At 38.8% G+C, this 17,992-nt stretch overlaps 2 protein-coding genes across 2 annotated transcripts; one reads left to right on the plus strand and one right to left on the minus strand.

The window, feature by feature from the left end:
- The first annotated feature begins 3,377 nt into the window (after positions 1 to 3,377).
- On the plus strand, positions 3,378 to 8,684 carry LOC103722852 (elongation factor 1-beta 2-like). The gene is made up of 6 exons (XM_008813550.5): positions 3,378 to 3,567; positions 3,835 to 3,948; positions 6,655 to 6,736; positions 7,819 to 7,930; positions 8,087 to 8,200; positions 8,304 to 8,684. Exons 1-6 carry the CDS (start codon positions 3,482 to 3,484, stop codon positions 8,465 to 8,467), a joined length of 672 nt encoding a protein of 223 aa, XP_008811772.3. The 5' UTR covers positions 3,378 to 3,481; the 3' UTR covers positions 8,468 to 8,684.
- An 832-nt stretch (positions 8,685 to 9,516) lies between these two features.
- Positions 9,517 to 11,049, minus strand: LOC120105964 (Tetratricopeptide repeat (TPR)-like superfamily protein). The gene has a single exon (XM_039118755.3). The coding sequence runs from the start codon at positions 10,996 to 10,998 to the stop codon at positions 9,634 to 9,636; it is 1,365 nt and encodes a 454-aa protein (XP_038974683.3). The 5' UTR covers positions 10,999 to 11,049; the 3' UTR covers positions 9,517 to 9,633.
- Positions 11,050 to 17,992: the final 6,943 nt, after the last annotated feature.

Here is a 17,992-nt window from a genome sequence, read left to right on the forward strand (position 1 = left end):
GAAGGCCGCTTGATCTTCCCTCTTTCGGCTACCATTTGAAGATCCGAAGAGACGTGTCTCTTCCGTTTTGAAACCTCTTTAATATAGGACTGATTTAATTGAAATCAAACGGTTCAAAAAATTCAATAAAATCATGAAACGTTTGGCGTTCACTCTTCACTTTTGGCGTTTTCTCTTCCCTGGTTCAGCCTTGTCTTTTCCTATAAATAGGCTAGCTTTTTCTTCATTCTTTGCTAGAGATTTTATCTGGGGAGAGGGGAGATTCATGATCTTTTGAGTAGCTTGAAAAGAGAGGAAAAGGAAACGGGAAGAAAGAGGAAAAGAAAGGAAAAGAAAAAGGGAAGAAAGAATTTTTGAAATTCTTTTCTTCCAGGGGTTTATTTGCAAAAGGGTTTTTGCACTATACAGACATCATCCTACCTTCCTGCATTTCTTGGCGTGCGTGTGAAGTAGAGGATCCGTACATCCGGGCCTCGCATAGCACCAGATCCATCAGTACCAGGTCCGGCACCAGATCCAGTTCCCGATCCAATACCAGATCTAGCATCTGATCCAGTATCTGATCCAACACTTGGCCCTGTACCAGATTCTGTTCCTGAGTACCTTGACCATCTTCCGCTGCGGGATCGAGGTATGGTAAACATAATATAGTTATGTTATTTATTTATACCTGTTATAAATAAATAGATAAAATTTTAAAACTGATTTTCTGACCTGGCATCCGATTTTATCGGATTTTGCGGGATATTTTTTCTTCAATGTTAGCCCAAGAGATGATGTGGGATTTTCAGCGAGCCTCGATGTGGCGAAGCCTAATGGCTGTCACGCTGGACATAGAACGAGCTTATGGCAGAATCCGGTGGAGCTTCCTTAGGCGAGACTTGGAGAGTCTTGGCTTCCACGAGATCTGGATTGATTGGGTGTTGGAGTGTGTTCGAGGACTGAGGTTTTCTATTCTCGTCAATGGCACACTGTCCCCCTTTTTCAGATCCACCATGGGGCTTCGGCAGGGATGTCCTTTATCTCCATACTTGTTTATCATTTGCTCTGATGTCTTATCTCGGGCACTACGGGCTGCATGCGTCGCCGGGGAGCTGGAGGCTTACGTCCCAACTCCAAGGGCCCAGCTGATATCTCACTTACTTTTTGCCGATAACTGCCTCCTCTTGACGAGGGCGCGAGTAGAGGATGCACGGGCCCTCAAGAAGGTGTTGGCCGACTACTGCGCTACATCGGGGCAGAGAGTGAATGTCCAGAAGTCCACCATCTCCTTCAGCCCTAGCACAATGGCAGAGGTTCAACAGGGGATCCGGAGGATTCTGGGATGCCAGAGCAGGACGGGACCTGGAGCTACTTGGGTGTACTGATCACAGGTAGGAGACTACGGGTATCTGAGTGCGTCGAGTTGGTGCAACGGGTCCAGAGCAGGCTGGAGGGATGGCGGACAACGTCTCTATTTATGATGGGTAGATTGACGTTGATCAGATTGTACTTGGCTCCATGCCTATCTGTTTTATGACAAACATGATGATGCCAAGGACAATGCTACTGAAGATTGAGCGGCCACTTCAGGCTTTCTATAGGGCTCGTATGGAGATGGTCGAGGGGTCCACTTGGTGGCATGGGAGAGCATTTGCCTCTTATTCAGTGAGGGTGGCCTCAGGGTTCTATCTCTCCTGGAGAGACGGGAGGTGCTCATTGCCTGGCATGCAGCCCGATTCTTTTTGGAGCTGTAGGGGATCTAGAGCCGAACCATGGAAGCCCGCTATGAGAGGTTGGGCTCTGAGGCACTGGCACGAGGGCGGAGAGTTTCCTTCCTATGGCGAGAAATTGCGAGGTACCTGCCTACTGCTTTGGTGCACACTAGATGGCTAATAGGCGATAGGCGTAGTATTGATATGGCTGGGGACTCTTGGGTAGATGCCCTCCCCTTGCGGCATTGGCCGAGTATGGTCAGTGTCGAGGCTGCGGGTCTGTGACCTCCTTGTCCCTGAGGGGCTGCATGGGACGAGACTAGGTTGGTTCAGCCTTTTGGGGGGCATCTGGTGGAGAGGGTCCGATCCCTCCCGTTATTTGGGTGTGCAGGTCCTGACATGCGGGTTTGGGGCACCTCTACCAGGACCAGTGTCAGGGTGGGCGACCTCTTCCCCATTCTCCGGCGACAGTATGAGCCTGGGCCGACTGTACCTGGATCTGGCGCTTGGGACTCCACCCGAGGGTAGCCCTGTTTCTCTGGAAGGTGGTCTGGGACTGTCTTCCAACGAGAACAGTTCTTAGCGGACGAGAACTGAGGATTCTCTCGGTATGTAGAGATTGTGGTGTGGATGAGATGGTGGACCATGCCTTATTTTAGTGCACATGGGCTAGGGAGACTTGGCGACTGGCAGGGATCCTGCAGGAGGTCTGAGGCTGGAGGGACCAGTTTTTACAGGCCATGCGCCGATGTTTGAAGTCCCCAGTGCTTCGCCAGGAGGCGGTCTAAGTGATTTGCACGTCCTACCAAATTTGGCTGGCTAGGAACGCTCATATCTTTGGCGAACATAGGATGTCGCCGAGACGTGTGGTGGAGAGTGCCCGTGTGCAGGGGGCAGAACTCAGTCACATCTTACCCGTCGAAGGAACCTTGACAGCTCGGGATATTTGGGGTTCCCATTTTGTTTCGGCAGCATCCCGTTCAGTGTTTTTCACCTGGGAGCCCCCCTCCGAGTTTCCTCAAGGTCAACTTCGATGGGGACGTCTTGGACGGAGGTACGCAGGGTGGTGCGGGTTTTATTATTCGGGACCCGTCTGCCAGGGTTGTGCCTGCAGGGGGCAGTCAACTCTTCGACATTTGGTTCCGGGTGCGGAGTTGAGGGCTGCTTGGGCGGGTTTGCGTCACGCCTGGTGTGTTTTACGGGCCAGTTCTATTGTCTTGGAGGGGGACTCGGCCACGGTTATTAGTTGGATCCGAGGGGCCCGAGGGGTAATGGTTGTGTCCACCCTTTGCTCTGAGATATCTGGGCAATGGTGAGGAACGGAGGGGCCTTTCAGGCTAAGCATGTTTCCGTGAAGCTAATGGAGTTGCGAACTGGGTGGCTAGTTATGTAGCCAGCCACTCCGATAGTACCTTGTAGGCTGGTGATGGAAAGTTGCTCCGGCACTCCGAGGTATTTTATTTTTTGATTTTATTGGGTATATCAGTACTCGTCAGGTTTGATCCACCCGCTTTAGTAAAGAAAAATAAAAATAAATTAAAAAAATAAAGACATGCCGGGTAATAGTGAATCATGATCCAATACCACACGGTTATCAGCCGTCCATTTCATGCACCCGATGATAACTAAAAGCCACAATATTTCCTTAGAATATTCCCTTATTTTATTATATAAATCCCTTTCCTTCAGCTACCCTCTTCCTCTTTTCCAGTTCTAGGGTTTTTGCTTCCGTCCCAGGGTTTCTACTTTGCTGCCGCCCTCCTCTCGCTCCATCTGCATCGTCTCCAATGGCGGTCTCCTTCTCCGATCTCCACACCGAAACTGGCCTCAAAACTCTCGAAGAATTTCTCTCCGGCAAGACCTACATCTCTGGGTAAATTCCACTCCTCCTCCTCCTATCATCTTCCTTTCTCTGTTTCCTATATTTAGGTTCAAATTGGATTCTATTATTCGTTTCGTTTCTCTTCTGTGACTTCGATTGTCGGGTTTAAGCTGCAAAAATATAATCTTTTTTGACGATCTGGATCCATTAGATCTTTTTTTTTCTTTGCATAAATTTGTCGATGTTTTTTAATGTACCTGATTCGCAAGATGCTTGGTGTAAAGGTTGCATTTTTCATAGATTTGTTTGGTTTTTCAGAGATCAAATTAGTAGAGATGATATCAAAGTCTTTGCAGCAGTATCAAAGCCAGGAGGGGAGTTTCCGAATGTGTGCCGTTGGTGCGAGAGCGTGTCTTCGATTATTGCTCCAAGGTTGGTGGGTTAGATGCTGTTGCAACTTTAATTTTGTTTAAAGTTGTCGGCTTTTTAGCTTTGAAGCTCTGAATTGTGCTGAATGCTTTCATGTATTTTGGAATTGTCGCTTATACTCGAATAGTGGCAGGTATTAGCTTTGTTTTTTTTTCATATATGTTCTAACGCTATGCTGATTAATTGTTTATAGTGTTTGGTGACGTGTTGTAATTACATTGATTACGTTGGCAGTTGGCTAGTATAGGCGCTCAGGTTATTGTATCTAGGACTTGGAGGCGTCAATTGGATAATCATCAGACTAGCTTCCTTTAGAAGTACCATAGATCGGTTTCCTGGGTTCCATTATTTTGTTTTGCTTGGTTTTGTATCATGTTTACCTTACTTTCCTCTCCATTCTTTTTGTGAGATCTTTTTATTAGTATTCTTGCATAAGGTATACAACTTGACATCATGTTTTGACTTGCCTCTGACTTCCAGGAAAAAAACAGTAATTCAGTGAGTATGCTCAGCAGTGATTTCTAACATATCCTTTTCATGCTTTGTTCATGCAGCATTTTTTTTAATTTTTATTTCATACATTTTTTTTCTCTTATAAGATCTTTTGCATTCCTTTCTGGCTGCTGAGCTAAATACTCTATTCAATCAGTAGGGATAAATTTCTGTTTCACAAAATTTTCTAATGATGTTTAATGACCATGTCCTTGCTCATTAGACTACCCTATTAACCCACATTGCTTTCATGAAGCTCTTGCAGCATGCAACTAAAATTGGAGTTCTTCACATTGGTAATATGAAATCCCTGTTGATTCTTTGTGATGACCAACTGTATCACTATTTTACTGAGAAAGAATCATCTCAATTCCTTCTTCAGAAAATTATAGAGACTTTATTTATTTTAATTACTTAGGTTGATAAATAACATGCGTGAATTGAAACAGTCCACTTGAATTTAAACTTCAGACCAATTTCATGTGATTGCATAAACAAAACTCGACAACATTATTATGTATTTGAGGGTATCCAGGATTTTTTGAATGTCCATACTAGTTCATGTTGGACTAGGTTTCACCAAAGATTTCAATGCCTCTAGACTGTATGAAATGGGTCAGTCACTTTTCTTGTTTCGACATTGGGACCTATGGTACTCCAAATATTAAGAGTTTATTATTGCTTTTAAAAAGGTACCTTTTGTGACTTTTAAAGCAAAAAAAAGCACATTATTAAACAAATAGGTGTTTGGTGACATCATCTAAAAACTGCTCCAAGATGAAAAAAAGCAAAAGAGCGGTCTTGGGAGAAGCTGTAAATCGTAGCTCCGAGCCTCTCTTTTCTAAAGTAGACACAACACTAAACATGCCTTAAGCATGATCAAAGGTTTCAGGGGTCATAACTTATGAGCTGGGAGTTCATTAAGCCAGTTATATGCAATTTTGGGCTGCCCTCATGCGGCACATCTTGGAGTTCATTAAGACAGTTATATGCCATTTTTTAGGTAATAAACATGAATTAATCGTTTCAGTTAAGTCTTGGTTCCTTTCTTCTCTTTAAATCAATGTTTTAGTTTAAGGGTTTACAAATTTAAATGGTTGTGTCCTATGTATTGTATGGGCGAAGCCATTTCCTAGATATTTAAGATGAGTGAATGGTTTTCTTTTAGTCTTGGTTCCTCTCTTCCCTTTTGAGTGACTGTAGCTGTGGCCTATATCTTTGTATACAACAAATAATCCTATCATAGTTCTATCTAGGCAAACTGGAGTAAGTGAGTAAAAATTTGCCTTTTTTTTATATATAAATTCCCCGTTAACTCCCCTTAAAATGCCTTCAGTCCTGGAACAAAAATGGCTGCGGAAGGAAAAAGTGGGTAAAAGGATTTGCTCCGATGAATCCCCATACCAAACAGGGTCCAGTTGTACTATGCATATTTATTAATTCTAGGAATGGTCTGCAAAGTTCATGGCGTTAGAGAATTAATCAGTACAAGTTATGAGATGGGCTGCACGAAGTCCAAGTGCCAAATTGTAGGATAGCACAAGTCCAATTGGCTCCTTAGGCAGCTTTGCTTTGTGGCAATTAATTATACATGATTCTTCATGTAAAAGTTGCCCTTTGCTATTTCTTTTCTTTGTGAATCTTTTTTTTTTACCTTTAATCAACATTTGCAAGGACATATATGGAGATAAATTTATAGTAGAGTTGTGAATTGTTTTAAATTTTAGATGTTTTTGGTACAAGAAATTTGTTACTTACCGCAAGTATATCAAGAAGCTTGAGATTATATCAGTCTTTGCATTTCGCAGAGGTCCAAGGATATTTGTCTATTGGTATTTGCATATGGTAATAATAGGTTAACTATAGCTTGCATAATTTAGATTTTATATTAGAAATGCCTGGCATGTTTTTAAGAAATTAATCAGTTATAGGTATATCTCCAGTTTTGAGCATTCAAACTTTCGTTTTGGAAATAGGACACAAGTTTGGCTTCAAAAATGAGTTTCCTAGTGACCGTGCATTTACCTGATTCTTCTTTAAAATTATGATGAGCATGTTTTCTTGTATTTCTCCACTGATATAGACTTGCATATCGGTATTTTTTTACTTGTTATTCTATCAAAATGCTTCTTATTCTTGAATATTGTGTTTTCCATTTTTTTTTCTCTGCTCTCTCTTGTACCCTTTATTGTGACAATTCACTGTTTGTGATGTCAGATTTCCTGGTGAAGCTGTTGGAGTCAAAATCGCAGGCCAAGCTGCACCCTCAGCTGCTGCCCCTGCAACAGAGGCTGCAAAGGTATTTTCCCTCCTATTTTATTCATTTCCTATCTCTTGTTTCTTAAGTAGGTGTGTGGATGTGGAGATGATGTTTGTTCTGATATTCTTTCTTTCTTTTCTTCAAATTTTTTCCCGCTTTCAAATGTCACTGAGAATCATATAAACATATGTTATTATTGCTTTCTACAGAGACAAGTCATTGCTGTCTTGATACCAAGAGTTCCAAGTTGTGCATCTGAATTATCATCTTGATTTAATACTGGTCTAAAATGTTTCCATAATGGTTTCAGCAACAGCATATTTTTGTTACAATGGCCCCCCCACCAAAACCATTTTATACCATTACAATGGTTATAGTGACCATTATTTGACAAAAAGTATCCAGATTGAGATAATTTGGGCTTAAAACAATAACAGTTAGAACAACTGTTATCTGCCATTACAAGAGGATTTATTTATCAAGTAAGGGCAATAACATAGTTATTTGCTCCACAACACTTTTGAACAATTATTTTTTTTCAGTTATAACTACTGATGTCTGCCAGAACAACATAAAGTAATGGTTGATAAAGGAAATAATAGTGGTTATTTGCTCGACAATCAACTCTTGAAGAAGGAAACATATTTTGTCTGTTTAACTGAATATTTTTCCAACTTAAAAAGATTTGAATTTAAAAAATGTTATTTTATTTAATGAACAGTTAAAGAATTGAATAACAACCATTATTTCTGTTACATAATAGCCACTATTACAATAGTCATATAACAGCTCTTGTTTGAAGTATCATTTTTTTTACATATAATGTAAAGACCCCTCTGAAACATTATAATGGCCATTATTTTAAACCATGTGGGTTCATTCACTCTTTAACATCCAGAGTGGTGAGTTGGGTGCCTCAATGGCTTATATTACAATCTACTCATCAAACTACAGCTTTCTTTGCATTGGTTTGTTTCATCTTCTTATAACCTAATGTTTTTCACTGTGGAATATTGGCCCTTTTAGTCATTCTACCAGTCAGCTTAATATATCGTGCTTACGTTGTAAATGCCTCACCTTTCAATCTTCAACTGAAAAAATGTTTCATTTGCTCTGTGAAGACCTCAGAGAATGATGATGATCTAGATCTCTTCGGTGATGAGACAGAGGAGGAGAAGAAGGCTGCTGAGGAGCGGGAGGCGGCTGTTAAAGCCTCGTCCAAGAAGAAAGAAAGTAAGCTCTTCTGAGCTTGGTATCATCAAGGAAGACGAGTCACTTAAATATTCAACTTTTTTTTTCAGCCATATTATGTTATAGTATTTACTATCATGATTATCATAAGTTGCTAAGTAAAATTGGCTAAGCTGCTCATTTGATTTTTGTCCTCAGGTGGAAAGTCATCTGTCCTTCTGGATATCAAACCTTGGGATGATGAAACTGACATGAAGAAGCTGGAGGAGGCTGTTCGCAGCATTGAGATGCCAGGCCTCTTTTGGGGAGCATGTGAGTCTAATTTTCTTGTTAACATTTTTAGTAGTATCATGCTTTGTGCCTTTACTTTTTTTAAAAAAACTATAAACTGACCGTTGGTACTAATTAATTGCAGCAAAGCTTGTGCCTGTGGGCTATGGTATTAAGAAGCTGCAGATCATGTTGACCATTGTAGATGACCTTGTATCAATTGATGACCTTATCGAGGAGCGTCTCACGGTCGAGCCTTGTAATGAATTTGTTCAGAGCTGTGACATTGTGGCCTTCAACAAAATCTAGGCGTGTCTCAACCATTTAATTCGGGCGAAGTAAGGTTATTAGATTGTTATGTTCTCAGGGTAATAAGACCTTGTAGTGTCGTTTGGTTCTTTTTTGAGGCTTTGCTTTGAAAAATATTATGAGATTGTCTGTCTAAGCCTCAAGGGGCTTAGCAGAGACTTCATTTGAAAGGACATTTTGGCTCTGTTATTTTATTCTATTTTACGAGCTTCGGAAACTCTGTGTTATAGTTGATGAAATTTCACCTCAGCAAAATCCTAGAATATCTTGGTGGTTCATTTTTTTTTCACTGCAGCAGATAGAAACCGATAACTCGGTTAATCTCAATAGTCAATATCGGGCACTGACTGAGATAGTAAGATATCAAGGTTTTAGAAACCCTGCCAAGCACTTGGATTGGGGTTGGGGGTATTCAATTTGGATTTCAGGTCCAAGAGGTAATGGGAATATAGGGTATCTGATGAAAATTAGCCTCTCCTAGTCTCAACAAATATAGTGGTGCAAGTGATGCCATCTGTGCTAGCATTCCATACAACTATAAACAATCAATGTTGAATTATATGGAGATAATTGATCCTATAACTGATGATAAGAGTGGCAACTACTTCTGTGTCTGGAGTTAAACAAATCAAAAATACTTAATTCTCATTTGAGCAAAAACAATATTCAGGAGAGCCGGACAGGATGATTGCAACTCGAATGAATGATTTATCTTCTTTCGTAATGTCAACCCATTGGATCATGCAATGGCCATTTCAAGATCTATAAAGGTGGATGAAAAAAAAATTGGAGTACTTTGAGAAGAGAAAGATCATTCATTCTTTCGTACAGAAGATACAACCCAAACCCAGTAGGATAAAAATTTTATAGCAGTTCTGCTGTCAAAGATCCAAAAACAGGTAGGTAGCTCAAGGCGAGAAGGGAATCGTTGCCGGCGGCCTACCAAGAGGCCAGAGAAGGCAGCATTGACCTGAGGAGAGGAGTTGGGAGGAGAAGCGGAGGAAAGGAATCTATATATGTATTCATTCTCATCAGATGCTCTGTGGGCATTCATAAATTAATAAAGCAGTCAAAATTAATACTAGGCTAGTCATATAATCCTAGAGAAAAGATCTTCTAAACAATCAAAAAAGATCAAAGATAATTCAAAGTCTATAAATATATACCTACACTTCTCCCTCCCAGTTCTGCACAAACTTTTCACAGGTTAACTCATTTAAAAGCTCTTTCCCACTCCCACGGCTCCCACAGACAGCCTCAACCAAAACACACCATCCTTCCCCATCCAACCCCACCTTCCTCTTCCCCATCTCCTCCAAAACAAAACAAACATCCTCCACCCTCCCACCCTCGCAGAGCCCCATTACCAAGCACCTGAAGCTCTGCGCCCTCGGGCAATGCCTGCTCGCCAGCATCGCGCTTAGAACTCGCAGCGCCTTCTCGAACTCCTTCACCCTACAAAACCCATCAAGCATCATCCGATACGTCGCCGCACCGGGCTCGCATCCTTTCATCTGCATGTCCACCAATACCTTATAAGCCTCATCGACTCTCCCTTCGACACACAAGTAGCCGATCGAAATGTTATAGATCGCAACGTCCGGTTTGATCTTCCTCCTCTTCATCTCGGCGAGCAACTCTTCTACTCCTTGGAAATCTCCTCTCCTTGTGCGATCGCTCATCAAAACCCCATAATTCACGACCTTAGTCTTGCAACCCTGGTACTCCATGTCGAGCATCATCTTCTTCGCAGCATCATACTTCCCCTCCAAGCACAATCCTTCCATGAGCAATGCATAGGTGACCGCATTCGCGTGCATCCCCTTCTCACTCATCTCCTCTTTCAATCTCAAACCCATGTTCACGTCCCCATACCTGGTCAGAAACCCAATGAGTATATTGTAAGTGACAACCGACGGTCTCACCCCTCTCTTGACCATTTCGTCGAACACTCGACGGGCTTCTTGGAGTCCATCCTTTTCGCAGCAGCTACCCTTGAGAATTATGTTGTAAGAGACGGTATTCGGGCATACGTAGAAGTGGGAGCACCGGTCGAGCAATCCCCGGGCATCTTCGAGGCGGTCATTATCGACGAGGGAATTGAGAAGGAAATTGAAGGTCTGGAGGGAGGGGGCGGAGGGGCAGTTGAAGGAGGGGAGGTCTAGGAAGAGGCGGAGGGCTCGGTCGGGGAGGCGGGCTCTACCGAAATGGTGGATGAGGGAGTTGAAGAGGGGTTCTTTGCAGGGGATTTGTTGGGATCGGAGGAAATGGAGGAGGGAGTCGAGGTGGGAGAAGAGGCGGGCGCGGGCGAGGCGGTAGACGAGGGCGGCGCAGGCCGGGTAGTCGTGGAAGCGGGGGGAGGCGGAGAGGAGGTGGCGGAGGGCGGCGGCGGGGTCGGAGATGGATTTGAGCTCGGCGAGGAAGGGGATGGCGGCCTTTCGAGGTCGACGTCGTTCTGGGGTTCGAGGGCGACGGGAGGACGAGGAGCCGCGGTGTTTGGCTCGCAGCGCTTTCTTTGCCCTAGCAAGCATCTTTACCGCACCACGACGTGGCAGAAAGGGATCTAGTTAGTAAAAACTCCTAAATCAAGATTCGATGGCAAATAGGAAAGATTCTTGGTCTTATATTCTTCTATCTACTTGATTCCGATTATTTGTCAATCCAAAATGGGCATACACACTAGATGATCTGCAACATCTGTCTACATCCAAAAACTCCTCACTTTAAACTAGAAAAAAACTTTTTCATTCACCCCAGTGCCAAGATCATGATTTTAAATGATAACTAGCATACAACCCATGCAATGAGCTTATTTGATTTTCTTAATATTACGGTCTGGATCATTTGATCGAGTATGCCAGAAAAAGTATGCTCATCCTTTGTTAATGTACCATCATATTGTTAATCCCTTATCTGCTGGATTACTCACTTGTGAACCAATCCCCATGCAACCTGTTGGGTGCTTCGATAGAGAATTGGAATGCCTGGATACCTTTTTTTCGTGAATACAAGAACTACATGGTGGATAAAGAACTTTGTATAAGTTGAGCCTTCATTTTAGATTTATATTAGCATATAACCAGCGCAATGCATGGGTACCTTTTTTTCTGAGAAAATATGCCATCTCTAAAATATTAATTATCTGCTACTTAGAAAATAATATATTTTCAATATATACACTATTTTTTAATTATTTTTATTTATTTTTAATAAACTATATTCTTAAAATAATCATGATTAAATTTTAATAAAAATACAATTTTAGATATTAGGTTCTAAAGGAGAATCTCAAGATTAGTTTAATTTGTCTACTCATTGTTCATACAAGGTAAGTAATATTTTGTCTTTTCTAGATTTTTTATTCATATAATATTATTTTTATATTAAATTAATAGTTAATCAATTTATATATGATTTATGAATTTTATAAGATTTTGTTTTGAATGGAAAATAGATATGCAATTTTGAAGTAATATTTTTTGAATTATTTATATTATTTAATGATCTTATATCGTATATAAATGTTGTGATTGGGTTATGGTTTATATGATATGTATCAGATTTGAACTCTCAGCTTAACTGATCCTACCAATTGAAAGTTATGCATTGGCTCTCTGACTATTCTTGAGCTCATTGTTTAGCTGCACCATAGGGTATAAATATGGTATTTTGACCCACACTGTAGGATATATGTTCAGTATTCTGATCCACTCTATAAGATATAAGTACAGTTTTGTTACTGTTTCTGGCCCAACCATATGGTATAAGCATGATTATAATTAAAGGATGTTGAGTTGAATGTGATTTGTTTCGAATTAGATTTATGATTATGTATATGAATATATGAAAATATTAGTTTTACTAGATTTATGCTTGAAACAAAATTGATCATATCTTCACACCGATTCATTGTAATTTATATTCGACCATTATATTTTATGTTATTGCATGAAATATCTAGTTAAGATATCCATTACTAACTGGGCTATCGAGCTCATTATTTCTTCTTTTATTTACATATGCAGATACTTAGTTCTACATATGGATTCTACTATAGGAGTGTGACTAGAAGCATTCGGCAATGTATATATAGTTTAGATTTATTATTATTATAATTTTTATAGAGTTATTATTTGAGGTTTAATTGATGTAAGACTTTTAAATTTTATTTATCAGTTGGATTAGTTAATTAAATACATTATATCCTTTAGTTATCTAAATTATCTTTACTGCAATGCATTTGATATCATGTTGGAATGCTTTGTAAACTTGCGAAGAGAGTTTTCTATAAGTATGCGGTGGTTGTTATAATTTTGTCTTACAATTTTAGGTTGGGCGCATGACAATAAATATGATATCATAGCATAAGTGAATAAATCATAAGTCATAGAATCGGACATATGATGAGTGTTGGTGGGTAGACACTAGGGACATTGTGACGTTAGTTTATGATGATTGTGAATTAATTGATAAGCTTATTAAAAGTATGCTGTTGTATAATGGATATAGATTAAGATGCCTCTACGTTGGATGAAAAGGATGATAAAAAATATTGCTAGAGGGACATCAAACTGGCAGGTTGGTGGTATTGCCTAGCAAGTTGGCAGAACTTCTCAATAGGAGAGAGTCATTTCTACTAGAAGCCATTAGACAGAGCAGCTAAAACCTAATATAATTAGTTAGATTAATGCAAATATACAGCAATTACAATAACAATGGTTACAACAGCAGCAAATGCAACAATAGAGACAATCATAGCCACAACAAGGACGTGGAGAGTAGTAGGAGCAATGAAGTAACATTGCAGTGTTTAAGAAATTGACTCCACCAGCTTTCAAGAGGACTACATAACCTTTGAAAGCTGAAAATTGGCTTATGGAGATGGAGAAAACGTTTGTTGTTTGGAGAAAACGTTTGTTGTTCAGAGAAAACGTGGTGTTGAAAAATCCTTTATGCATCGTACATGTTAAAGGGTGGGATATTTAACTAGTGGTGGATGCTAGAACATAAATATGAACAAGATAGAAAATGACTTACTTGTAAAAGATTTCGAGGAGTATTTTATGATAACTAGTTCCCCTGAAGTATGAGGAAGCAAAAAGAGCAGAAATTTATTCACCTAAAATAAAGAAATATGACGGTTGCGGAATATGTGGTTAAATTTACAAAGATGACTAATTTTGTTCCAAGGTTGGTTTAGGATGAGATAAATCAAGTGCATAAATTTGAGATGTGACTGAAGACTGAAATTAGAAAACAAGTAGTACTTTATGAGTTAACTACCTATGGAACTATGGTGAATAAAATATTAATAATTGAAAGGGAAGTCAATGACAAAGAAGAAAAGAAATTAAAAAAAAGAAATACGTTCAATGAATCTGAAGGATAGAGTAATAGAAATATCGGAAGTTCAAACAAGAGATTAGCAAGTAATAATTCTTGGACAATGGATGGCGTCAAAGTGTTTCAGGTGTGGCAAAGCTCACATTGACAGGGATTTCCATTGGATCACTAGTGCCTTTTTTTTAGATGTGGCAAGATGGGCCATAGAATTGCTGCATATTCGTAAAGAAATGAAAATCAGTCCGTTCAGACAGCTCAACAAAATAAGGATAAAAGTTAGCAGCCCCATACCAAAGAAGGGTCTATGCTCTCACACAATAGGATGAGCAGGCTTTTGATGCAATGGTGATAGCTATTATTCTGCTTCTAACATTTATTCTTATATGATTCAAGTGTTACTAATTTTCCCTTCTCCACTGCTTTATTAGATGACATATTAAGTTGTGAAGTCTATAAGAAACTAAGTTATATACTAAACTTTCATTAGGGTACATTAAAGTATTGAGATAGGATTTGTATGATCAGAAGAGGAGAAAAAATTAAAAATAAAAAATTATAAACTATCAAATTTTAGAAGTGTTTATAAGGATTGAAATATAGAAAACCATGTGTTAATAAATAGGAAACTTTAGAAATCAAAATTTGATGCTACTATGTTTGTGGGTTAGGAATAGAGTTGTGCAGTGAAAACATGGTGCATTGAATTATTTTGAAACTAGTTAGAAATAATGACTTTGATTTGAAAAAATGTTATGACCTGATATCAAAAAAGTATTCCCCATCTCTTCAAAATTATAGGTACAAAAAATTTCAGGGATGAAATTTCTTTAAGGGGGAGAGAACATAACACTCATCGTAATAAGGAACAGGCCCGATCCACTTAACTAGCCCTGATGTAAGAGTTGGCCCAGAAAAAAAAGGGCGCACATGCTTGGCATGTGCAAGAAGAGAAAAAGACTCTCGATGGGAGTCTTCTTCCTCTCGACTTTGTTAGATAGAATTCAACCTTGGGGCGGATCCTAGGCTCGTCTGAGCGCTATTTAGAGCTCCTCCCAACCTCCTTTCCACCCCACTAGTTAACTCAACATTGATCAAAGTTCTTGCTATTGGATTTCTTTGATTTTCTTACCTGGTTATTGCCTTGTCGGCCATCACCAGCACCATGGCTGTAGCCAATTGCCACTAGAAGTTAGGTAAGGACCCGACATCTCTAGAGCTACCTTTTTCTCCTTCTTCAGAGGTCCTTGAAGCCTTGATTCTAACCGGTGATTGCTAAAATTGGCTAAGAAGGATGATGCCCTATTTCTTCTATTTCTTCTCTCTCTTATTTCTCTCTACCTAGACTTTCTCTCTCTACTCTCTCTATGGTTGTCGAATTCGGTAAGAACTCCTCGTAGTGATTTTGGATCGATCCTACTGAAGGATCCTGATCTATGGCCATCGAGCGACGTGCTAGTCTCCATCTTGACCCTTGTCAGACACTCTTAGATTTGGTCACCTTGATCTCTGATAAACCACCTATACCCTAGGCTGACCATGATGAGATGAAATCATCTTGATTGGTCTAATCGGGATGTCGGAAACTCTAGCTTGGCTAGCATTGTGAGGGTGTCAAAACTTAGAATTTTATTCTTAAAATGATTATGATTAAACTTTAATAAAATACAATTTCGGATATTAGATTTTGAAGAAAAATCTCAAGACTAATTGGATTTATTTGCTCATTGTTTGTAGAAGATAAGTAATATTCTACCTTTTCTAGATTTATTCATATAATATTATTTTTAACATCAAATAAATTATTAATCAATTTATATGTGATTTATAAATTTTATGATATTTTTGTTTTGAATGAAAAATAGACATGCAATTTTGAAGTAATATTTTTTTAGATTATTATTATATTGTTCAATGATCATATATTTTATATGCATATTTTGATTGGATTGTGGTTTATATATTATTTTATAAAAAGAAATATGATATGTATCAGATTTAAACTTTCAGCCTGACTATGTTCTGGCCTCTACTAATAAGGAATTATCATTGGCACAATGACTATTATTGAGCTCATTATTTTTATTTCTGGCCCTGCCATAGGATATAAATGGTATTTTGGCCTATGTCGTATGGTGTAAGTACAATATTATGGCCCACTTCACAAGGTATAAGTGCAGTTTTGTTTTTATTTCTGGCCCAACCACATGGCATAAGTGTAGTCATAGTTAAAGACTACTTAGTGAATGCGATTTATTTCGAATCTATTTATAATTATATTTATAAATATTTGAAAAATATTGGTTTTACTGGATTGGTGATTGAAACGGATTGAATATATTTTTTAAACCAATTCATTGTAATTTATATTTGTTAATTATATTTTATATTATTATATGAAAAGTTGAGGCATTTGTTACTTACTAGGTTGTTGAGTTCATTATTCCTTTTCTATTTACATATGCAGATACTTAGTTCCAGATGTAGACCCTACTATGAGAGTGAGATTAGAAGCAACATCAACAATATCTACATAGTTTAGATTTATTATTATTATAATATTTTTGTAAGATTATTATTTGAGGTTTAATTGATATAAGACTTTTAAATTTTATTTATCACTTGGATTTGTTAATTAACTAAATTATAGCTTTTAGTTACTTAAATTATCTCTGCTACGATGTATTTGATATTATGTTGGAATGCCTTATATGCTTGTAGGGAGAGTTCTCTATGAGTATGTGGCAGTTGCCGCGGCCCTGGCTTATGATTTCGGATTAGGGATGTGACATCTTTTTTTCAAAATAAATTTGTTTCTATAGTTATTAATTAGCTTAAACCTTTTGTATTGTGGTGGTAGGATTGTAAAAGTTGTATTACATTTGACCAAGCAATCAATGATAAAATTGTGCGCAAGCCCATTAAATGCTACATGGATACTTTTATTAATCAGTGAGTTCAAACAGAATAAATAAAATTCGCATTAGTGCTACAAAATGATAACCCTAACATAAGTTATTTATGAACCAACCCTTCCATTTCCATTGCTGCATATATAAACTGGCTCCACACCTTAAGTTCCGTAAGCATTTTCTTCAATCTAGCCAGAGTTACCAGCACGTCCAGATATAGTCTGTTAAAAATTTGTTAATCATACAAAATAAGCATATGTCACGATATATACCTTATACCACCCAAAACCCAACCACAAATCCCATTTCATACAAAGGTTAAATCATAAACATTTCATAGCCACCTTCATCTTCATCACCACCACCAAAAATTGTTTGCGCAAGAACAACTCTTGGTAACTGGGGGGCCACAAAGATCTGCATTGCCAAGATAAGTGGACAGAGCCTACTGGAATCCTTCCTGATGAATTATTAATTTTTTATAAGACCTATTCAAAGTGCTTAAAGAAGTAAAAAGATGAAAACATGAAAAACTCTGTGGACCGGTGCCCCTAAGTTCGTTCATTGAAAGGTCAAGGGATTCCAATGACTGCATTCCACCTATCTCCTTCATAATATTTTTCAGTCTAATGCCCCGTACCTAAGCCGGGTCCAGGGGTGGCAATCAGGCCGGGTCGAGTCAGGTATTGAGCGAGCGGAATACAGATCGAATCATAAATCTTTAGTATGAATGCCACCCATTTATTAAATAGGTCAAAAAATCTAAATATGAATTTAATCTTTTAATGAAAAAGGTAATTGGGCCCTAGTCGCATAAGTTTATTAAATGGGTTAGATTAGGTTAAATGAGTTACATGGTTAAATAAGTTAAAGTTTTAAATATTAACCCAGACTGTTTAATAAATAAGTCTCGGCGGGTTAACCCATTTATAATCTATATCCGTTTTATGCCAAACCTAAACTTGGTAAAAAGAGGTTATTTGCTGATCAAGTTGGCAAGCTGACTCGTAAATTGCCACTCCTAATCAAGTCAAGTGGGTAAGAACTAGACCTTTGTTTTTATTTTTCAGTTTATTTTATTTTATTTCCTGCTTTTCAACATGCTAAAATTCAGAACCAGACCAAACAAATAAGCCATTTTTAGTATGAGTTGACTCATCTATTGATTCAACTAGTGTCGAGATGGTGCATTAATCATTAATGTTAGGCGCAGAAATTTAGTAAGGGTGGCAATTGGGTCGGGTCGAATAGGGGTTGGATCAAAAATTTTATC

The sequence above is a fragment of the Phoenix dactylifera genome, chromosome 8, assembly GCF_051530095.1.
Source record: "Phoenix dactylifera cultivar Ajwa chromosome 8, Ajwa_hap1_PhDact_Kaust_v1.1, whole genome shotgun sequence".
NCBI lineage: Eukaryota > Viridiplantae > Streptophyta > Magnoliopsida > Arecales > Arecaceae > Phoenix > Phoenix dactylifera.